General features: G+C 38.4%; 1 protein-coding gene across 1 annotated transcript; it reads left to right on the top strand.

Annotated features, from left to right (window-relative positions):
• The first annotated feature begins 22,258 nt into the window (after positions 1-22,258).
• POU3F4 (POU class 3 homeobox 4) lies at positions 22,259-23,524 on the top strand. The gene has a single exon (XM_023202829.2). The coding sequence runs from the start codon at positions 22,317-22,319 to the stop codon at positions 23,400-23,402; it is 1,086 nt and encodes a 361-aa protein (XP_023058597.1). The 5' UTR covers positions 22,259-22,316; the 3' UTR covers positions 23,403-23,524.
• The last annotated feature ends 1,091 nt before the right edge of the window (positions 23,525-24,615 follow it).

The following is a 24,615-nucleotide window of genomic DNA, read 5'->3' as shown; positions in this document are numbered from 1 at the left end:
GTTTTCACCCAACTGCTGCAGAAAACACATTCTTTTCATCAGTACATGAACGTTCTCCAGAACACACCATATCTTAGGCCAAAAAACAAGTCTGAACAACTTTTTTAAAAAATAGAAGTCACATAGGGTATCTTTTCTGACCACAATGAAATAAAACTAGAAATAAATTCCAAGAGAAACAAGAGGAATCTCAAAAAATACACAAACACGTGTGAATGATACAACATGCTCCTGAATGATGAATGAGTCAATGAAGAAAATAAGAAAAAATTAACATTTTTCAAAACAAATGAAAATGGAAATACCAAAATTTGTGGGATACAGCAAAAGCAGTTCTAAGAAGGAAGTTTACAGCAATAAACACCTGTGTAAAAAGAAAGTAGCAAGACTTCAAATAAACAACCTAATGATGCACCTCAAAAACCAGAAAAGCAAGAACAAAATGACTCCATAATTAGAAGAAGAAAAGGTATTATAAAGACAAGAGAATAAATCAATAAAATGGTGACTAAAACAAAAATATAGATCAATAAAATGAAAAGTTTGTTTTTTGAAAAGATCAACAAAATAAACAAACCTCTAGCTAGACTATCAAAGCAAAAAGAGAGACAACCCAAATAAATAAAATCACAAACAAGAAAAAGGGAGGCACAACAACTGAAATCTTAGAAATACAAAGAATCATTACAGAATATTTTGAACAACTACATGACAATAAATTGGAAACTCTAGGAAAAAAAATGGATAAAGTTCTGGACACATACAACCTATTAAGACTGAACCAGGAAGAAAGAGAAAACCTTGACAAACAAATAACAAGTAATGAAATCGAAGCCATAATAAAAAGTCTCCTATCAAAGGAAAGCTCAGGCCTTGATGTCTTCACTATTGAAATCTACCAAACGTTTAAAGAACTTATGCCAATTCCACTTAAATTCTTTAAAAAAAAAAAATGGAGCAGAGGGAATACTTACAGACTCATTCTATAAGGTCAGCATTACCCTGATATTGAAACCAGACAAAGACACAACAACAACAAAAACAATAGGCCAATGTCACTAATGTTGGGAAAGCTGGATAACTATATGTGGAAGAATGAAAATGGGTCCCTGTCTCTCAGCAAACACAGAAATAAAATCTTAATTGATTACAGATTTAAATCTAAGCTGTGAAACTATGAAACTACTAGAAGAAACCTTTGGGAAATTGCTATAGACAAAACCTTTGGGGAATTGCTATAGACAAAACCTTTGGGGAATTGCTGTAGGACGTTAGTTAGAGAAAAAAATTTTGTGTGTGTGTGTGTATGTTAAGACCTCAAAAACACAGGCAACTAAAGTAAAAAATAGGATTACATTGACCTAAGAGGCTTCTATGCAGCAAAGAAAACAATCAACAAAGTAAAGAGACAACACACAAAGTGGTAGAAAATATTTGCAAACTATTCATTTGACAAGGGATTAATAGCCAGAATATATGAGGAGGTCAAACAACTCAATAGCAAAAATCAAATACTCTTGTTTAAAAATGAGCAAAAGATCTGAAGAGACATTTCTCACAAGAAGACACACAAATGACCAACAGGTATATGAAAAAATGTTCAACATCACTAATCACCAGAGGAATGCAAGCCATAACCACAATGAGCTATCATCTCACTTCTGTTAAAATGGCTTATATCAAAAATACAGGCAATAACAGATGCTGGTGAGGATGTGGAGAAAGGGAAACTCTTACATATGGTTTGTGGAAATGTAATTTAGCACACCCACTTTGGAGAACAGTATGGAAGTTCCTCAAAAAGTGAAAAATAGTACTACTGTATGATCTGGCAATTCCAGTACCGGATATATACCTAAAGGAAATCGATATAATGAAGAGATATCTGCACTTCCATGTTTATTGCAGCACTATTCACCTAGCCAAAATATGAAATCAGTCTAAGTACCCATCAATGGATGAATGGATAAATAAAATTTGGAATATATACACAATGTAATATTATTCATTCATTAAAAAATGAAATTCTTTTATTTGCAACAGCATGGATTAAACTGGAAGTCATTATGTTAAATGAAATAAGCCAAACACAAAGCTAAGTATCACACATTCTCACTCATTTGTGGGAGCGAAAAATGGATATCATGAAGACAGAGAGTAGGTTGGTGGTTACCTAAGACTGGTAAGGGTGGGGAGAGGAGAGATGAAGAAGAAAAAAAAAAAGAATGTAAATGTAATTATTACCACTGAACTGTATGCTTAAAATTTTTAAGATAATAAATTTTATATGTATATTTTACCTCAATAAAAATTAAATTAAAAAAAACAAACAAAATATTTGCAAAATAATTTTCACAATATGTAAAAGTAATAATATATCAGGGCCAAGTTGGTTTTATCCAAGGAATTCTGTGGTGATTTAATACGCAGAAACTCATAATATCAGACTAAAGAAGAAAATTCATAGGATTATTTAAATATATGGAAATATTTTTTGTAAAATCAACTTTCGCTAATGATAAAGCTTTCTGGAAAACAAGGAATAAAAAGGAACCTCCTTGATTTTTATAAATGTAAAGCAGAAAAATTTACTGCAATATCATACTTAATGATGACATGTTGAAAAATACTTTCAATTTGAGATAGGGAACAAAACAAAAACACATTGTTCTAAAGGTCTTAGCCAGTGTAGTAACTCAAGAAAATGGTCCATTTAACAGAGATAAGTTAATAGTGTGAGTTATGTAAATAGGTGTCAGAAGACTGAAAAGGCTGTTGCAAACACTGTGGTAATAAGAGAGTAACTGCAGAAACAGATACCACTCCTAGACCTAGAGAGACAAAGGAAAGAGATTAGAGTTTAGAGTTTTCAGAACCTAGAAGCTTGGAGAAAAAGACTTGAGAAGTTGGGACCCAATCCTCTATGAGAGGATGCTGTCTGACTAGCAATGGTATTCAGGAGTTTGGAAAGGGATCTCACAGATCAGGGACTCAGACCTCTGAAAATAGGCCACAGGTAATACCTCTAGTTTGTGTTAATACCTCCAAGTATTTATGATGGGATTGGATCTGGGAGTGTTGGGAAATGTTGGACATTGGAACCAACTGCTATTGAAACCAAATGTCACTACTGGGGTGAAGAGTCATTGCTGGAATGAAACAAGAAGCAAGGAAGAAAGAACAAGTTCCTTCCCCCACTTCTCCAACTGGAAAATCTCTTCCTAAGGTCCACTGACTGTTGAAGAAATATAATGCAGAACCAAGTCACAAAGAAAAAATGTGCTATGCTGAGCTTCACCCCAGCCCCACAGAGCAGAGAATAGAAGGGTAAATTTAGAGCAGAAAGAAAATAGCTTAATAACTGCTGCAAAAGTAAAAGCTAAAATGATTGTATTTTATTTCAACTTTTACTATAATAACAGTTCCAATAATTTCAGCAACACTTATTTCTTGCTTACATGACATGAAGGTTGCGGGTTGATTGCAGTTCTACACAGCTGTGCTTAGCTTCACGTATCTTCTTATTCTTAGCCCCAGGTTAAGCACCAGCCCCATTAGAGTTATGTTCTTCCTCAGACAGAGGACATACAGGTGCAAGAGAGTCTAAGCCAATCTACAAGATGGCAGTTTAAATCTTGTGTTCAAACATGGCACATACCATATTCATTCACATGACATCACCCAAACCATGTTCCATTTCCAGTTATCAAGTCACTGATGCAGAAAGGATAGCCCTCCCACAGGTACTGGTGGGTGGAAAGGGATGCACAAGCAAGTCGCATGATAATGCTGTGGGTTGTATGATCCTATTGCACAGGAGTAGTGAATAGATGAAAAAATCTAATATTTCACAGCTACGAAGCAAATAGATAAAATTATTATTTTAAGTTATATGTTTGTGTTCCTAGAAAATCTAACAAAATCTATATATAAAATATTAAAATTAATTAGAGTTTAGCAAGGTTGACGGAAACCAAACAACCAATTGCAAAATCGATCATATCGCTATACAATAGCAACAAATATTTATAAAGTGACATTTGTAAAAGGTGCCCAATACAAAACATGACAAAATAATGAACAAGATTTCTATGGAAAGATATAAAATTTTATTAACAGAGAGAGAGAGAGAGAGGGAGAGAGAGAGATGTCATGTTTACGGATTGGAAGACCTCATATGGTCAAAAAATGTATAAATTCAATGAAATCTCCATTAATATCTCAATGAGCTTTTTTTCTAAATTGACAAGATTATTTTAACATTCATATGGAAACACAAAAATCTAAAAGTAGAAAAGACATCCTTGGAGAAAAAAACAAACTTTAACAAGTTTATTTAGGAAATTATAAAATTATAGTAATAAAAATTATGGTCTGGGCACGGTGGCTCATGCCTGTAATCTTAGAACTTTGGGAAGAGGAGGCTGGAGGACAGCTTGAGTTTAAGAGTTTAACATCAGCCTGGGCAATATGACAAAAACCTCATCTCTATAAAAAATACAATTTGCCAGGCACAGTGGTAGGCGCCCGTAGTCCCAGCCACTCAGGAGTCTGAGGTGGGGGGATCTCTTGAGCTCGGGAGGCTGAGGTTACAGTGAGCCATGATTGCACCACTGCATTCCAGCCTGGGTAACACAGCAAGACCGTTTCTCAGGAAAATAAAATCAAATAAAAAGAATATGGCAATTGCACAGATTTATATATAGACCAAATGAGAGATAATTGAAAACCTTGAAACAGACAAATGCATGTAGGGTCCCTTGATTTATACAACATTAACAATATAAGTAAGTCTTTTCAATAAATAATGGTGAAACAAGTTGCCCATATAGGTAAACATAAAAACTGGAGCCCCACATCACATGGTCACAAAAATTAATCCATGTAGACTATAGACCTGTGTTTGAAACACAAAACAACAAAGCTTTCAGATAATAAAATAATATCTTATCAGCCAGACATGGTGGTTTATTCCTGTAATCCCAGCACTGTAGGAGGCCAAAGTGCTTGAGCCTGGGAGGTTGAGGCTGCAGTGAACCTAATCATGCCCCTGCATTCCAGCCTGGGTGACAAAGCAAAGTTCTGTCTCAAAAAACAAATACATTTATGCTCTCAGGACAAGAAAATGTTTCTTAATTTCATAAGAAGCACTAACTATAAGGGGAAATATGAATAAATTTGACTTTAAATTAAGAATTTATATTCATTAAAAGAGCTATTAAGAAATTTAAAAGGTAAGTCACAGGATGGGAGAAGATAGTTGAAAAATATAACCAACAAAGGGATCCTTCTAAGGACACAGAAAGCATTGCTACAAAGATAGAATATGAAAAAGTAAGACAACCCAATATGTGCAAATGACAACAGGAATGTCACAAAAAAGGAAAGATTAAATGAAACAATGAGAAATCTCATAGTCTGAATGGGCATGGAGTAAAAGGCTGTTAATTGATATGATCAATCCTTTTGGAAAATAATTTGGAGTAATCTAGCAATTGGAGATAAATTACAACACAACATTCCAATATTAGATATATATGCCTTACAGAAATATAAGTTACATGTAAAAGATCCATGTGCAAAAATGCTCATAGTAGCATTCCTTGGAGCAAAAACTAGAAGTAACACAAATATCCAACAACAATACAAAGGGATAAATAAATTATAGTGTATTCACACAATGAAATACTATGCAGAAGTGTTAATGAACTACAACTAATGTCACAATGCGGGTGACACACTCATATTATATTGATCAAAAGCAGCCACATATAAAATAGCATATGCTGTATGATTTCATTTAAATAACATTCAAAAACAGGCAAAATTGAACAGTTATTTCAGAGCATGGGTAGAAAAACTGCAAAGCAAACCATGGAAGTCAGAAGAGGGTTACTCTTAATGGGGGAGAGGGCTGCATTTAAGAAAATGTACACAGGTGTTGAGAGTGTTTTATTTCTTTCCCTAAGGAATTTTGTGGGGGTTGCTTTAGAATCATTTCCAAGTTGTACTTTTATTTTTTTATATATGGTATGTGAGTTATAATAAGCAATACAAATGTAAAGGTAAGTTCTCTGATTAGTCAAAATACATTTTATGAAGCCTTTAGTCAAAAGGATTGGTTTGAATCTGGGTTGTAAAACCTTGAACACATCTCTTACCTTTTCTGAGCCTTCATTTTCCCACCTGTAAACTGAGGATAGTTATATCTATTCACTCCAAAGTGTCAAATGCTCAGTCCAAAGTGTTAAATATGAATGCACATTGTAGACTGTAAAGCACAATGTAGATATGCTGCTGTTATTGTTTTCTGAGCCTACAGCAGGTTAGAAAAAAAGGGGAAAGAAAACGAGGTGGAGGTTACTATAGGCAGGTATATTCACAGCATCTTTTATCTAGGAAAGTAGAACTTAAAAAGAAAAAAAAAAAATGGAAAAATCAGATAAAGATCTGAGAATGCACAGCTTAGAACAATTTAAGAAATGGGACAAACACACCTCTTAATAAATTAGCAGGCCAAGGTCATTGCCACATGAAAGAAGAGCAAAACATGAGAATTCCTTGTGATTACCCAGGACCATTAAGAAATATGTCAGTTATGTTCACTATAGCTCACTGAAAGAACGAAAGAATGCAATATAAGTGTTTAAATCCAAATTGATAAATTTTTAAAGGCTTTTTTGGGCCATTTAGAGGTAAAATTTTTATCTGTCAAATACACATTTACAAAGAAAATGTTGTAACAATAAAAATAACTCCCTTTTGCTGAAATCTCTGCCATGTGTCATGCACAGATCTAAAAACTATTCAGATTTTAAAAATTTAATTCTTAAGATAAACCAGCAAGCTATATTATTTTGTTACCTCCATTTCACAAATATTTCAAAAAACATGAGGTTTAGAGAGTTTTAATGATTTTCTCATACATCTAAGGAGGAGTAGAGATGAGATTAGAACCCAAATACGATTCATTCCAAATCTTAGACTTCTTCTATCACAAAAGCTCTCATTTACTACTTAAAAATAATGATAACATAGTGGAGTAGGTATTTATATGGTCAGTCACATATCAATTCCTTTTACTTTACACAACAATTTAGTCACATAAGCTTTTTATTAATCATTTTAAAGCCTTCACTTCTTAAACCATTGATTCTTTCGCTACTTGTAGATAATGTCATATCATTTTAGCTCATCCACACAAGGCATTTTTTTTTTCTGGGTAATTTAGAATCTCAGTTCATCATCTCCATCAGTATCTCAATTAGCACTTACATATACTTGTATATATAAGTATACAAGTTTTTGCTAAAACAATTTAAAATTCTGTTGGGGTAAAGTTTAAATTGATTTTAAAAATACATTTGAGATATTTGGACTATATAATTATCTCACAGTTTGAACTTCATATAATAAATACTACTACTTTAAAATAGTGAATAAAAAAATTTATTTTTTGATGAAACCTAAATTTGTCATTTAATACATCTCTAAAGACAAAACCTTGAAATTCATTTTCAACTATTTATAATAGGTTAATTAGCATATCTTAATCTTAGTATAATTTTTGTAAATGTCTTTTAGAGCATCTGAGTACTGAATATCTTAAAAATCATCTAGTCTAATCATGGTTCACCCACTTCTATTTCTATACAGGCTTTATATACCTCCTGCTATAGTACCTTGACTGGAGGAGATAATGATTCTTGTATATTTAATTTTTATTGCTGTCACTATAATATTTTTACCTCACAACATAGTTGCTGATTAGCAATAAAAAATTATAGTTCTGCAATTTTGGCGTATTATTGCTTTAAGTAAGAGCTAGCCAATTGGTAGAGAACAACTAAATCTCAACAAGGGGAAAATGATAGATTCTAGAAAATATAGACAAATAAGCTTAACAGTAATGCCCCCGCCAAATTCTCAAATTTATTATTAAAAACTTTGTAAGAACCTAAAAATATCCAAGGATGTTCATTAGGAGCCATTATAGATTCATTAAAAACAAGTCACGTTGAACCAACCCCATTTCTTTGTCTTATAAAATTCAGGTGGAACTGGTACAGACGTGGTGGCCTTTTAACAGTCATTCAAAATTTTATGTTAAGGTACTGGCCTGTATAATCATCTAAAGCAGGGGTACCCAACCACTGAGTTGAGGACCAGTACTGGTCTGTGGCCTGTTAGGAACCAGGTGGCACAGCAGGAGATGAGCAGCGGACAAGCAAGGATGGCCACCTGAGCTCCACCTCCTGTCAGATCAACAGGGGCATTAGATTCTCATGGAAGTGCAAACTCTATTGTAAACTGTACGTGCAAGAGAATCTAGGTTACGCACTCCTTATGAGAATACAACTAATGCCTGATGATTTGAGGTGGAACTGTTTCATCCTGAAATTCTCCCCAGCACCTGTCTGTGGAAAAATTGTCTTCCTTGAAACTGGTCCCTGGTGCCGAAATGGTTGGGGATCACTGATCTAAAGTGTATTTTGACTTTAAAAATCCCATGGCTTTCACGTGGTACAAATAAAGATACATTTTTGCTGGATGCTAAGGGATTTATAATTTGATATGCAAGTTTGTAAACCTGACCAAAATCTCAAGTGGTAAAACTTTGACTCTCTCTTGTGCCTTATCCTTTTCAACATTATTTTCAATGTGGACCAAGATATAGAAGGATCTTTAATTTGCACATGACACAATCCTAAGGATAGCTAATGTGTGAGATAAAGAAAATAAGATGTGTGTGTGTGTGTGTGTGTGTGTTTGTGTGTCCATAGACTGAAACTAAGTACCAAAACAGGTCATAAAATATTTTACAAATAAATTTGTGTTCAAATATAAATTACACTGTACTTGTAATATTGGAAAAGTCAACAAAAAAGGAATGTTTATGTAAATTATGTTACACTTTTAATATGAAATAACATGATACCTTTAAAAAATGTTAATAGTAAGAGTTTACAATGACATAGGGAAATCGTGTAATGTCATGTTGAAAAAGAAAAGCACATGAAATTGCATATAAAGCAGTATCACAATCATATTTACAGATATTCAAAACCAAAGAAAATAATACAGGGGAAATTATCAAAATAATAAACGTGAATGGTGGGATTGCTATTTTCTACATCGGTATAGGAACCACATTCCCAGTCTTGGCACAGATAACAAGACCCCTCCCCCAATCCCACCAGCTTAAGAAGACTGTGGTTCCAGAGGGAACTCAAGAAGTCAAAGACAAAAGTTGAAATGTTTGGAAAAACTCCACAGGGGCTCCTGTATTAGGGAGAAAGATTTGCACCAGAGATGGTTAGATTCCAGAAGAACTGCCAGAAAACAAAGCAAGAAAACAGGATTTTGGGGTGAAGAAGAGGGCGATTATGATGGCAACTGAATGGTAATGGGGCACTAGTAAAAATAACTTAGAAGTAGGACAGCAGGGGCTGCGCTCATACACAGTTGTTCAAAAACCCCACGTTGGGAAGAACATGAAGCGTGGAACTGACATTTATTCATTTATTTTGGAGTGGAACTGATATTTAAATAAAAAAAAAAGAAAAACTCTCAAATCCTCACAAAATAATGGAACACGTAATTTTTACAGCTGTTAACACTAATTGAGCATTTCTATATGTCAGGCACTATGATGAACTTTTTATGCATTATGTCATTTAATTCTCATAACAGTTCCATGAGGTAGGGTCTAATGCTACCCTCATTTTCCTAAAGGGAAGTCAGAGTCTCAGAGACGATATGAAATTTAAGGTCATTTAGTCAATAGCAGGGCTCAGCTCACTCAGTTAACCTTTATACTATTCTGTAAAGGCTTTCACATTTAGGCCTGAAGGTTTGTCATGAATAGCATAATAGTTTAGTACACATCAAAATGTTTGCTGGTAAGAAAGGAGTTTCTTCAAATTTTTTTGAAATAAACCAAAAATGAGAAGATTTATCTTTTTAAAAATCGTTTTGTGTTTATAGATTTGTTGGACATTCCTGCTTTCAGCAGCACCTACCACTATAAGTCTCATTGATTATACATACATATTATCCAAGGATGGAATCTAGTTCACTTTACAAGCTCTGCAGTTGCTCGCACTGAGAACTAAGGAATTATTTGACTTTCTCCCATGATTGTTATCTCCCAGTTTGAGGAAACTACAGTCAGTCAATTGGTAGAATATTAAAAAGAGCCTTTCTACACTCAATACTCTCTAAAAATCATTTTATTCCTTCTATGTCCTTCAATTTTTCACAAAATATTGTACTGTAAACAAATTTGGGAGCCATTCTGTGATTATTCCCACTTGGAAAATATACTGTTTTCTCTTCAGGAAACTAGAACAGAAGGTCTAAGAGAAAGAAAATTATTAAGCATTCTACTGAGTTCCCCCCCACCCCACCAACAAAAACTAAGATAGAGGTCAATGAATAAGTATGTGCAGACTGGAACTTGAATCCTCTAGGGTGACTGTAGGCTAATTAATAATTAATGCCAGAGCCATGGTGTTTGAAATGCAGATGTGATAACTAGAGGCCTGGCAGAGCTGTTCAGAGGAAGCAGATTTAGATGCTATAGGGAATAGGCACTCCCTTGCCGGCTGGCTCAGAGAGCCAGTCTGGGTGCAAAGCAGGGCCTATGGTTTAGATTATATTCCCCTCAGCTGTTAATTACCTGAACCTACTTTGAAGTTCTTCTCTTTTTATCCTTGCATGAAAAGAGATTGGTTCAGCCAAGGGACTTGAAGAGATGATCAAATACATGGGGTGGAGGGAAGAGGGGTGGGAATAGAACTTCAGATATAAGAAGATAACGAAGAAAAACACATAGTAGAACATGCAAGAACATACATTATTAGGAAATATCGAATTGTGGCTCATTGTCTCAAGCACACTATTTCTCTCAGTTATTCTAGTTAAGTTGATTTTAAGTAAATTGTAAACTTTCTCTGAATAGTTATAACAACAAATTGTCTTCATTGTTACTATATAGAGATTTGATAAGAGACTACCACAGGTGCTTTGTAATGCTATTTTTAACTTAATAAAGTCATTTAACATTCTTTATATTTAAAGCCAAGCAATGATAAGAATAAAAATTAATAGGCTCAGTCACAAAACTCTTCTGTATACCTTGTGTTCAAATAATTCATTCTCAGAACACAAATAGTAAGTACCATTATACAATGGGGGAAGTTATAGGATATTAGAAAATTGTGGGAATAAAATGTAGTGGAAAAAATATGAAAATAAATTGTGGGGGGTAGCTGCATTAAAAAGCACCCTAATTTTTTTCAGAATGTGTGTGTGGGGGTATGCGCAAAATTTAAAGAAGCGTTGCTATTAACTACCTTGCAAATTGATTACAGCATACATGGATTAAATGTAAATGCTGACTTTTTTTGTCTCTTTGTACTTTTTATTTAAAAAAATGCTATTTTTAGCTATTTCAGGTAGGGATTATCTCTGAGACACATGCTACTCACACATGAACACTGTTCGCTCTTTTAGTGGGAGAGCATGCAGTCATGAAAGAGCTAACTTTCAATTGTATCTCTGTATCTTTTTGATAGCATAATAGTACTAATATTGCCATCAAGGAAAAAACGTGTACCTATATTGAAACTGACACCTGTTGGTGCAATATCATCTGACTAATGTGATATCAAACGCACACAAGCAAATGAGTGACACAACACGTAGACCTCCTGTGTTCAGCATAGACACAACACATAGACCTCCATGCAGTGATTTTGTTTGGAGGGTTCCTAATTTATTTACAGTTCATTTCTATTTAAAAGGATACTTTTATGAGCAGAGTTCTTACATCTTTTTCAGAATGAAAAGCTAGAAACTTGTTCTTTTGAATTTATTATTCAAAATGCCAAATTCCAAATAAATAAATAAAAATGTAGGACTATATCATTGCACAATTTAAATTTCCTTAGGCAGGACATCAACAATATGACTAAGTCTTCTGTCAAAGACAAAACACATTGGGAATTTGTACAATTTATGTGTAACACAGCTCTTCCAGTTGTGGTTTTCATTCTAAGAACACATACGCATTAACAATAAGATTGCACAAAACTAAAACAAACAAAAAAAAAGTCTCCAAGCAATTTCATTTGTAACTTGTACTGACATAAAGCAGGAGGGCAAAATCACAGAAAACAGAGTCTAATTCCATGCTGATTTTATCATCAGTCAGGTATTTCTGCAGTATTATATTGCTACAGTCCAGAGTGCTAATGAAAATGTAGTATTTTCTCGAAGCTTTACATATAAAACTTTGTATGTCAAGTACCCTCTATTAAGAAAATGAGGGAAAGAGAAGTATTTGAAAACTGTGAGCAGTAAGTCAGAGGGAAAATATGAAAATCAACCACTTGTATCAGCACCTAAGATGTTCATGGCCATAGCCATTTCCTCAATGGGCTTTCACAGTTGTTCACGTGTTATGGGTAACTATTTTAACACACAAACACAGAACAAAACACATTTCTTACAATGCAACAGCAGTAATCTTTCAAAGTTGAGGTCTGTACTTTTGAATTACAGTTCCTCAATACCAAATTAAACTACATTGGAGAATGATTACATTCCGATTTCATTTATATGTGCTTTTTTTTTGTTTTTGTTTTTGTTATATTAACAATATGCTAACAAATAAATGTATTCATATATATTTTTCCACTTCTATATTTTTCACATTCTGTACTTGTGACTAGAGGGTCCTACATATCTGTACAATATTTTGCCTCTCTCAACTGCAATCTAAAATGTGGCTATACTATCTAGTTTGTTTTGTTCCTTTTCACCTGCGGCTACAGAGAAACTGAAATGAAGTTCTCAGCTCTTTATTAGTAAAAGCATCAGAAAAGTAAATAGATCATAATAGAAATGTTTTTCTGCCTCCAGTATGAGTGATGTATGTTGCATGAGCTATGCACTGCAAAGCGGAGGAAGAGTCCTTTACCCTGCAAAAGGAAAAGTAAAGCATTGAAAAAGGATTTTAATGAAATCATAACATTAGAATACTTTATATTAAGTCTCACTAATTTTCTAGGTGAAGGCGATGAAGTGAATGTGAGGAAACATTAAAAGGGAATTGAATTTGCATTCCTTATGCTACAGGCACATGTTTACATGACCTTTAAAACAGAATTAAAGCTGTATCATCAGCAGCTGTAGGCAATTCACATTACTAAGGCAATCACATCAGAATACTAAACTAACTATAAAACATAAATTAAACTGATAGAGAATCATCTTAATTCACTAGGTTTACTTGCAATCTACTTATACTCTACTAGTCATTTCAAAGCAGTTTGTGGATCCACCAAATGAGAAATACTGCAACATATCTAAAAACAGAGTGTCCAACTATACGAATGCAAGCTAAAACACTTTAACATATCTTTTTAACATACTTCCATGAATCATCTGAGTTAGCTTAGTTCATGAACATAATTTACATTCAATAATCACCTACAAAAGTAAGCATTATCCCAGAAAGACGTAATACTCTTGATATGCTATACATAGCAGAGATAATTTTTATTTCCAAACGAGTACTTGGAACAGTTAATAATGAATGTGTAAAGGCTAGTACAAATTAACTGAACATATTTTTATTCCAAACTTCATTGTATTATTCCTCAATATCCTTCATACCTTAACAATAAATATATTCTGGTTTCTTTTCATAGCATGGTACAGATAGTCCTCTTTTTAAAATGTGGTAGGATGGAATATTAAATAGAATTTAAAATTCAATTGCGTGGGATGAGACTTATTCTAATGACATAAAATTAGAAGTGTAAATATATTTATAATGCAAGTTATCATCTCACAAAAACTGGTTTAAGAAAGCTTGACTTTTTTCCATTCGTAGCAAATTTTAGGAAAATAAACATATTCTATGTTTCCCAAAGTGTTTCTATTTGTATGTTGTAACTTAATGCCCTCCTCTGTAAAAAAAAATTTCTAAGACCCCTTGATGCTACTGAAAACATAGAGAAAATGTTTGAAAATGCAGTTCTTCTACTCTAAGGGATGAATAAAAGTAGGGGGGACTCAAAGGCATCTTTCCATCACCAATGTGGGTGTCTGTATAGGACAATCTGGGTTCTTTACGAAACTGTCAACTAGCTGTTAAAAGAAAACCAATCCTCCACAACTCTAAGATTCTGCTTCAGCTGAGCTGAGATCTACACTCAATAGTTGAGATCATTATTGAATGCAATTTATATTCAAATAGGTTTGTTCTCCAATATGCAAAGGTCCAACCCTGCAAATTCACACCCACTGCCCCTCGCCACATGCGCAAAGATGTGAGTGACCCATTTGTTTAAGAGAGGTGGTAACATACCTAATGTTTACATCAAGCACCTGGAAAAAAAAATATTGTATTTAAAGATTAAGATGAGAGCAGATGTGATTGAACTATTGTTTATTGGCAAATAAGAATTCCAATCTCTCCCCAAAAGTAGAAATATTAAGAAGAGGATAAGTGAGGAAAAGCAAAAGCCTCATTCTCATTATTATTTGAATAACTTAAAATAAATATTTAGGATGTACCAAAGACATTTGAGTATTGATATTTAGATTGCCTTACATGTCTTTCCTTAGAAGCCTAAGACTTTCTTTCCCCTTCAATTGTTAAACACATGAAATTTCTTATTTTTGAAGAGGAATAAGCAAGTTTAAATTCTTCCCTTAATGTTATCTGACTTAACATCTTATTGCCGGAACAAAATATTTTAGGGCAACTGTCACTTTAACACACCAGGGGAATAATAGGGGTGCTGGTCCTTGAGCATATCCCCCGAAGGGGGGCGTCACTGCGGCAGATCTGTGGTGACACACATCATTTGTTGGGGAAGGAGATGGGCCTTGTCTCCTGAGAAAGCACTACCTTGAGCCCTTTACATAGGTGCAGGTTTAGAGAGCAGGACAATTGGCTTAGTAGTGTTCAAGGGGCAAAAAGGGCCTTGGACTTAGGAGGGGCTCGCCTGGCGGAGCAGCAGAGGCTGTCCAGGGACTAGGATATTCCCTTGGCCAGGCCGAAAAGGCCCAGGGCTTTCCCAAAAGAACAGCAGGTGGCCACTATTGTCGGGTTGGGAGGCCGGGAGCTCTAGGCTAATACAGACACTTTGGTGTCTTGCTTCTAGATCCCTGCCCCCTCCCTCCACCTCCAACAGAGGGAAAATGACCTTGCCACCATCCTTCAGATGCTGCTTCAAATAGAAGAGAGGCTGGGGAGTTTGAGGGGGCAATGAAGTCCTGATGGCTGTCAAAATAAGCCCCTCTAGCCAGCTGCCCCGTGTCGCAATAGAACCCATTTGGCCTAAAAAATTACCACCCGCGGAGTTATCTTTAAACAATATCTCCGTAGAATGCTCCCGACCCCCACCACACCACCTTTATTCAGTATATGTCCAGGAGGCTAAAGTCAGGTCCACCGTTCCGAAACATCTGAACATTTTAGCCAGGCTCTCCAGAAGGTGAGGGATCCTGTTGCTGCCCAAATCGCGCCCCCTCCTGCCGATGCCTTGTCTGATGTTTTGGGGAAGTTCCTTGATTCTTTATGGCTTTGCACTTTGGCGGAATGGAGCTAGCTGACGTGGGTTCGCGGCAACACCACAATGGGAGCGAGCTGGCTGGGGGAGTCACAACCACCTGAGCCAGGAGCAGAATCACCAAGGGCAAAAAGCACTGGTCAGGGGATAGGTTCTGCTGGCTACCTGAGCTCTTGTGCTTGGAAAAGAGACTCCAAAAAGTTATTGGATATTAAATGTGTGTGTGCACACACAACACCCACGATGGCCTGACTGATGTATTCACAGGCAGCTGGAAACCGAAATACCCGACCGAATGGAACTCTTCTCGGGGCAGGGGAGCTAAATCGATTCCTCAAATCCATAGTGAGGCAAAGTGCAAGAGATGTCGGCCCAAAGAAAAGTTACAGGAAAGGGAAATTTTAAGAACACGCAGGAAACTCACACCCCTCCCCCAGAAGAACTAACACAACAGCAATCACAACAGAGGAAACATTAATGTTCTTGTTAAAAATGGGTTCCCCAAATGCCCTTGCAAATTGGACTTTTCCCCAAACACACACACTGTCTCTCTCTCTCCTCCCTCCCGTGTGTGTGTGTGTGTGTGTGTGTGTGTGTGTGTGTGTGTGTATACATTTTGTTGGGTGAGGGGCCACAATCCCCCCCCCGTACACACACACACACACACACACACCACATTATTTTCACAATCATCAGCAGCCCCTTCTCTACTCTTTCCTCCTGGAAAATAATGATAATAGTAACTGAAATTTCTGAAAAATGACAGCAGGTTAAATCTGGTCACTTGCTCATTTTTAAAGTGATAAACTTACATTCTTGTTCTTTGTGGGGCCCTGAAATGGTAATGTGAGCCCAAGACACTGAGTAGATTACTTACTAAAAGTCATTTCCAGAAGGATCCCATATATCAATCTATAATCAAGCTTCCTGTAGTCCCATAACCGCACAGAGACGTGGAACACTCGCCATTTCAGACAAATAAATACCATTTACTAAGGGGCGGGGAGACAGGGTGGCAGGGAACAGAGGACCTCAGTTAGGAATGAAGCCTAAGCATTCTTACAATTTTGCACATTAAAACCTTAATCCATCCATGAAGAAGGAAGTGATTTACAATTTGGGGAGGCTCTATTAACTACTATAGTGACTTAAGAAAAGCGTCTAATGTTCAGCCAGAAGACTTATTGATGACTCGAATACCGATGCGCGCAGGGTTTAAAGTAAGAGATTTCTACCCGCCCTCTGATCATTCATGCAGCTATAACTATTTCTTTTTTCCCGTTTTTAAATACCTCTACCAAGTCTTACTTTAAAAAAATAATTAAAATAAAAATCAAAAGTATCATTGTATTTTAAATTTGGAAGAATTCTGCCGCTTTTTTTTTTTTTTACATATATAGATAGAAGTGTAATTTCTCCTGTGTTATATATTTTGTAAAACCATCCGCTAGGTTCCTCGACTCTAGGCTTGGTCTGCAGTGCAAAACTGCACAATGATTCCTAAACACCCCAAATCCTGGTGCCAGGAAAACGATAGCTATGCTGAGTACCACACAATAGCTCTGTCTCTGCAAAGCTCTTTTATCTGGGATACTGTAAAATTAGGGTTCACCCACTGACATTGCAACAGCAAAAATGTGATCCCCAAAGAGAAACTGAGACTGAATGGACACGATCTGGCCAACGCAGTTATAGGAGCAAGCATCCTTTCCCTTGGTAGTGAGGGTCTCTATTGTCCCAGCCTGTCCTCTAACCATCCCGTCAGAGGACTCCAGCCACACAATGCCTCAGCACTTCTCCCCAGCATTCAATTTTGATAGCAAACGACTAGTGATTCTCACAGATTGGGGTATTTGTATTAGATTTTACATGAGGAGTATTTTAAGTTTCCCTGTTTCTGCTGCAGCATTCACTGTGTGTACTCACCCCCTCCCCTCTTCCTCTTTCCTTTTTCTCTGAAGATTCTTTTTCTTACGTTCAGGAAAGCCAGTAGAGACCTGAAAAAAAAAAAAAAAATGAACTAATTGAGCTTGAGCTCAATTAGTTCATGCCTATGAACTATTTTGCCATGTCCTACCATCAGTATTGACAATGTCTCCTAATGTCATCTAAATTCTTTTTAAAAAATATTTCCGCAGAATATTAGGAGCTCTTACCGTGTCCCCCCACCCCCAGCCCATGCAGCTTTTGAAAAAGAAAAAAGGAGAAGAAAGAAGGCGACTATAAGAGGAGCTGCAGTGGGCTAGTGCTCTGAAGGACAGCTGTGTCTCACACCGAGAAGAGCCTTATGAGCTCAATATGCAGAAACCAGGAAAACAGCTTTTTTTCTCTGCTGCTTTGAGAAGTCTGTTCAATTGTTTCCTTCCCTTATGAGCTCCTGGGGTTAAAAAGAAAATGTACATTTGTCCCTACCAAACCCAATCTAACTTGTTCTGTTTCCAAAGTGAACTTGGGTTGAAGGTGAAGTTTTCATCTTGAGATAATGCCTGTGTTCCATGTCCTGCCATTTGGAGCTTCATGCTATACTGCACACAATCAAATCTGGCCTTTTGAACTTATTTCCTGAACCCCTCCTCCCCCCTCCCCCGCCGCTACTCGCCGTCCTTACCCCCTGCCAGTTTCAGCCCCAAACCACCTTCTTCTCCCCATCCTCAATTTGTACACATAATGAGAATGTTTCATAATCTACACTCACATATGAAATCTGCAAGAGACACAATCCCTCTGGCTGGGGTACTTTCCAAAGGAGCCAGGACGCAGGCTACCCAGCTGCGGCCATGCTCAGATGTTTCCACAGGAGCACAACCTGAACCACATTAATCTGCTTAATTTCTTTTGTGAGTCTTTCCTTGCTTAGAAAGAAAGGAGCATGGGTATCTGTGAAGACATTCAGGAGCTGGTATCCCTAAATCTTGTGAGGAAGGAAATCCACTGCAAACTCTGAAGTTATAAATAAATGAACATATATAAATAAAGCCAGTCTGACTTTCTTTTAGAAATGATCTGAATTGCGCTCTTAGAAACAAAGCAAGGGGAAAGGATAAGGTGGAGTGTGTAATTGGAGTGTGAGGGCAACTTAACAAGGAATAAAAATCGTTCCAGGTTCTTGCCTGGCACAGGAATTGAGACCTGTGCTGCTTTGCTGAAGATAGGTGGGGATTCGCTACAATTACAGTTTGTCTACTTCAAAGCCCGGCTCCTCTCTTGGGCGACTTTTAACTGCCCCTACCCGGTAGGTTCCACAGCTATTGTTATATTATTCAAACCAAAGCTCTAGAGGGGGTGGGGAGAAGCAGATCTGAGGACCGGGTTTGGACTTCAAGATCAGGATGTGGAGCACATCAAGTGTATATGTAGCCCAGCTGCATGAGAGAGCAAGCTTGCCAGTGGTAACTTAGAGTTTAAGGCAAAATGCAGTCTATGAAAAATAAGTTACCAGCTCTTTGCAACAGTAGCTGCGTATCAACTTATTTTTCTCCCATGTCCAGACGGGTCGTCTATTGAATGTGGCTCTTTTATTTTGCATGGGGCAGGGGATTTGTGACCATGGTCCCCCCTTTTATTCCTCTCTCTATGGAAACCCAGATCATGGGGAGAAATATGTGAAGCTGAATAAAGAGAAGCTGCAGAAAGGAGCGCTTGAGAGCGGCATCTGTTACACTTGGGAAGTAAAACTGACAGGAGAGGGCGAAGGAAACCTCTCCAGCAGATTAGTTAGAACAGCAAGAAGATTTGACTATATGCAGATATTTTATTCAAAAAACAAAACACCTTACATGCTAGAGAAGATTATATCACAGTTGCTAGAGGATGTGATTGGACCTGAATTCAATAGGCAGTATCTATATTCGTGGAAACATTTTTTTTTTAAATAAAAGAAAGAAGGAAAGAGAAAGACAGAAGGGAAGAAAGGAAGAAAGGAAGAAAGAAAGAAAGGAAGAAAGAAAGAAAGAAAGAAAGAAAGAAAGAAAGAAAGAAAGAGAGAAAGAGAGAGAGAAAAGAAAAATAAAGGCGATAACGACAGTTTGTGCTCCTGACGAAAGCTATTATTTCCATTAAAAAGCGAGTTTTTACATTAAAAAAACTGCAAAATAAGGGTGTAAAAAACCTGTCCCTGGGATCAGATCTCCCTCCTTACCTCTCCCCCCTCCAAGCCTCTGGCAAATGGTCTGAACCACTTGATGCGGCTGGCAAAATAGGATACCAGGAGCAGAGGCCATAGGCAAGAGGAAGGTTGATTGTAAGAACTCAGGCAAGTCAAGATTGAAAAAAGATCTCCTTCTTCATGCGAAAGCCTTATCATTTGATAATTACCTTAAATCCCTGAATGGCCTAAGATTAGCAACTCTCACCCAAAGGCAGCTGCAAGGTGGGGGTGGGGAACCTACAACAACAAAAACAGCGTGGCAATGATTATGATCGTTTTGCACGTAAGGTTTCTTCAACGCGTTTCCCTCTCACCTCTAAATTGAGCCGAGGCAGACTCACAAACGGATCTTCGAAAGGCCAGCTTAACAGAGCACCTAAAAACTTTACTTTTGTTTGATTTTGACAAGTTCTTGTTTCTTCCAGAAGTGGAATTTCAGACACAAATGAGATTGCATTCTTGCAAAGGAAGATGCAAACAGTTAGCAGTAAAGAAATGAGTTCCTCAGCAGAAAAGGTGGGGAGTTTGGGGCAGAGTGAGAGAGAGAGAGAGAGAGAGAAGAGAAAGGAAAACCCAATTTCTAAAAGCAGATAAGCCTCTACAATAGAACATGGGCAAATGAAGCTACAGTTTCAATGAGAGAGCAGGAGGAGGGGGTAAGATGGCAAATGATCTTCTCTGCCAATAATTACTAAGTGTTTATCTCTAAAAAAAAAAAAAAAAAAAAAAAAAAGAGTGGAAAAAAGAAATAGATTTGAATCAGATGCCAGGTTTTCATGCCTAATAGACACGTTTACACTTACCAATATCAGCTCCTATTGCTCTGTGCTCTCATAAGAAATTACTCATTTCACAGGAAATAGATGCTCTTTAGCTATATAAAGGAATGGCAGAATAAGCTCACCTTGTTTTTATTTTTTTTCTCATTTTCTTGCACTTTCTTCAGATCTGTCTTCTTAGAGAAACTAATGCCTTAATGACTTTCTGGTAGCAGCAAGCCTTCTTTTATTTCTGCTAAATATATGAAAATGTATGCAAATTTAAATCAAGCTTAACCTAGGCGTTCTTGCAATATATTTAATGGAATTTCAAACCAATAAGGGAACTCTGATGCTGTCTTCTGTAAGTGCAAATGTAATTAGGCAGCTAGGTTACCTCCAAAATTATTCAATGAAAGGTCATTTTTTTAACTTCAAAGATCATGTTGGGTATCTGGTGTTACCTTTTCTCAGCTAGTACAAATCTTAAATCTTTGCCTTTCTCCCAACTCTGCTTCCAAGCAATGCCTTTGCGCAAGACTGTGGAGCACACGGGCTTGTCCTTTCCTAACTTATAAAAGCTTAGGAGTAGCACAAGTGTTCATCTCTTTTCTTCTATCCAAAATGAAAAAGCAGTCCTGTCTTTTCAAGCTGAAAGCAAATTCAAGCTTGATGGGGATTGGGGAAGTGGGGGCGGTACTTGATGCCAAACATCCCGCCATTTCTCTCTCTGAATTTCCTGAGCACATTAAATGCGGGGCTGGTGAGGAGGGTGGGGGAGCGGTGAATGTTAAAAACAATTTTCCTAGGGGACAGCATCGGACACAGGGTCACGAACGTTTTCCTGTATACCTATTGGTAGTGGGTCTGCATAGTGTTTGGGGTGAGTGTGAAGGCTGTCCGCTTCAGCAAGCAGAACCTTTGACAGAAGTTGTGGGATCTGTGATGGGAGCTGATATGAAGTAGTAAGAAAGCAAGGTTTCCAATTGACCAGCTAGATTGGGAAGTAAACTTCGAAATAACTGAATATTGTCAGTATCACATTAGATTTTACTTTCCCAGAATAATTCAGTTCTTCGTGACCTAAAAAATTTTTCAGAAAAATTGAAAGAACAGGACATATTTTAGAAGCTTTCAGACCTTGATATCGAGGTCCTTAATACAATGAAATAAACTGAAATGTTCTTACTAGAATCACCGATTTCAACTTTATTGGTTTTGGGTTCAATCAAAGACGTTACTTTGCTCAAAGTTTGTAGCGACGTTTTGTTTTGCAGTCCTAGGCACACAACTAGCCCGCCCAGACCGCCGAGTGAGTCTGAAAAATCCCTGTTCACTGCGATCAAAATGACATTTAAACTTATTTTACTTTTTCTTTATTTAGATTAATCTAAATAATCAAAAAGGAGTTCTACAACCTTAATTTTCCACCTCACTCTCTAACTGCCCCCCCCCCCCCCCACAGCACATCCCTCACATCTTTTCCCCATCAACATAAACCCCGGGGTGGGGGGGGGGTGGTGATCAAATGTACGCCGCCAGTCTGCGCTAGGCAGCCAATGGGGCTGAAAGATTGATTCATTTCCTGCTTGGGTCTCATTGAAACTCCGGAGCTTCACCAGCCTAATTTGGAAAGCTAGCCCGACCTCCCGCACCGCTATTGGCCGGGCTTACTCCTGGCCAGGCCGAGACGCGCTGCGATTGGCCGTAGTGGGTGCCGGTAACCCGTGCCAGCGTCTGTGGCTCCCCCGCACCGTAGATGTCAAAGGCTGAAGCTGCTCCCTTTGCCACATTATAACTAGTAGGGGATCCTCACCGACCATGGCCACAGCTGCCTCGAATCCCTACAGCATTCTCAGTTCCACCTCCCTAGTCCATGCGGACTCTGCGGGCATGCAGCAGGGGAGTCCTTTCCGCAACCCTCAGAAACTTCTCCAAAGTGATTACTTGCAGGGAGTTCCCAGCAATGGGCATCCCCTCGGGCATCACTGGGTGACCAGTCTGAGCGACGGGGGCCCATGGTCCTCTACCCTGGCCGCCAGCCCCTTGGACCAGCAGGACGTGAAGCCCGGGCGCGAAGACCTGCAACTGGGTGCGATCATCCATCACCGCTCGCCACACGTAGCCCACCACTCACCGCACACTAACCATCCCAACGCCTGGGGGGCGAGCCCAGCACCGAACCCGTCTATCACGTCGAGCGGCCAACCCCTCAACGTGTACTCGCAGCCTGGCTTCACCGTGAGTGGCATGCTGGAACACGGGGGACTCACCCCACCTCCAGCTGCCGCCTCTGCACAGAGCCTGCACCCGGTGCTCCGAGAGCCCCCGGATCACGGCGAACTGGGCTCGCACCATTGCCAGGATCACTCCGACGAAGAGACGCCAACCTCTGATGAGTTGGAACAGTTCGCCAAACAATTCAAACAAAGAAGAATCAAGTTGGGCTTCACGCAGGCCGACGTGGGGTTGGCGCTGGGCACACTGTATGGTAACGTGTTCTCGCAGACCACCATCTGCAGGTTCGAGGCCTTGCAGCTGAGCTTCAAAAATATGTGCAAGCTGAAGCCCCTGCTGAACAAGTGGCTGGAGGAGGCTGATTCGTCCACAGGGAGCCCGACCAGCATTGACAAGATCGCTGCACAGGGCCGCAAGCGCAAGAAGAGGACCTCCATCGAGGTGAGTGTCAAGGGCGTACTGGAGACGCATTTCCTCAAGTGTCCCAAGCCTGCCGCGCAGGAGATCTCCTCGCTGGCAGACAGCCTCCAGTTGGAGAAAGAAGTGGTGCGTGTCTGGTTCTGTAATCGAAGACAAAAAGAGAAAAGAATGACTCCGCCAGGGGATCAGCAGCCACATGAGGTTTATTCGCACACCGTGAAAACAGACACGTCTTGCCATGATCTCTGACTAGAGGAAGCGAGGAGGCGGCCGGCCGCACTGGGAGCAGCGCGGATTTCTCTTTCTCTCTCACTCTTCCTCTCATTCTAGCATTCTTTATTATTTCTCTCTCTCTCTCTCGTTCACTCGCTCTCTCGTACTCTCTCTTTCCCCTCCTTTCCTTTTTCTTTCCTTTCCCCTTTCTTTTTCTTTCCCTTCTTCTTCCCTTTCCTTTCCTCTTCTTTCATTTCATTTTCTTTCCTTTCCCCTTCTCTTCCCTTTCATCCCTTTCCTTCTTTTCCTTTCTTTTCCTTTTTCTTTTCCTTTCCTTTCCTTTCCTTTCCTTTCCTTTCCTTTCCTTTCCTTTCCTTTCCTCTCCTCTCCTCTCCTCTCCTCTCCTCTCCTCTCCTCTCCTCTCCTCTCCTCTCCTTTCCTCTCCTTTCCTTTCCTTTCCTTTTGGTAAGAGGTTCTAACTTCTGTTGACAAAGGAAACACATACTCTCGCATTCAGGCTTCTCAATGCTGATACACATTTATATTAAGCAGTCCAAGCTGGGATCTCATATTCCTGGCTCCCCGGGCAACAGTTCCCTTTAGCCTTTTCTGCTGATCAATACATATTGTTTACTTAGAGTAAGGTTTGTTTGGTCGCTCCTCTCTAGGAAGAACAAGGAGTGGGATAACGTGGGAGCGGGGTGGGGCGGGGGAGGGATTGGGAAGACAGATGTGTGCCTCTGAATAACCTTTCAGCGCCTTGGTTATAGCAGCTGTATTTCAGGTGAAATTTGTTTTACAATAGACTAGTTTTGCATTTTTAAAAACTTCTATAGCGTTTCTAAATGTCTGCGGTGTTTTACTACAATCTGTACACAATATTTGTGAGATAATTTGTATCTAATCGACCACTCCATGTTATTATTGCTATTATTATTACTACTTCGTTGAGCTGATGGCTTTTTAATTGCTTAGAAAAGGGAGGAGATGAATGGGAATAGGCGGAGAGAGAGATGCCTATCTACTCACCCGCCTTTCCAAATCTGTATGAGGAGGAGAATACAACGAAGAAAGTTATTGATGATGATATTGGTTATATTTTTTTTCCGGGGTGGAGTGCCTAGGAAGGGCAGAATAGAGAAGCCTATTAGGTTTGCAAACTAGTGCGAAGTAGCAGCGGCGATTTCACAGCTTTCTGCCCTCCCTCCTGGAAGTGTGGAGCCCCCGCAGGCTACCACAGCACAGATCC

This window comes from Piliocolobus tephrosceles, chromosome 12, assembly GCF_002776525.5.
Source record: "Piliocolobus tephrosceles isolate RC106 chromosome 12, ASM277652v3, whole genome shotgun sequence".
Classification (NCBI taxonomy): Eukaryota; Metazoa; Chordata; class Mammalia; order Primates; family Cercopithecidae; genus Piliocolobus; species Piliocolobus tephrosceles.
Note: the sequence above shows the minus strand (reverse complement) of the source record. Positions and strands in the feature narration are given on the sequence as shown.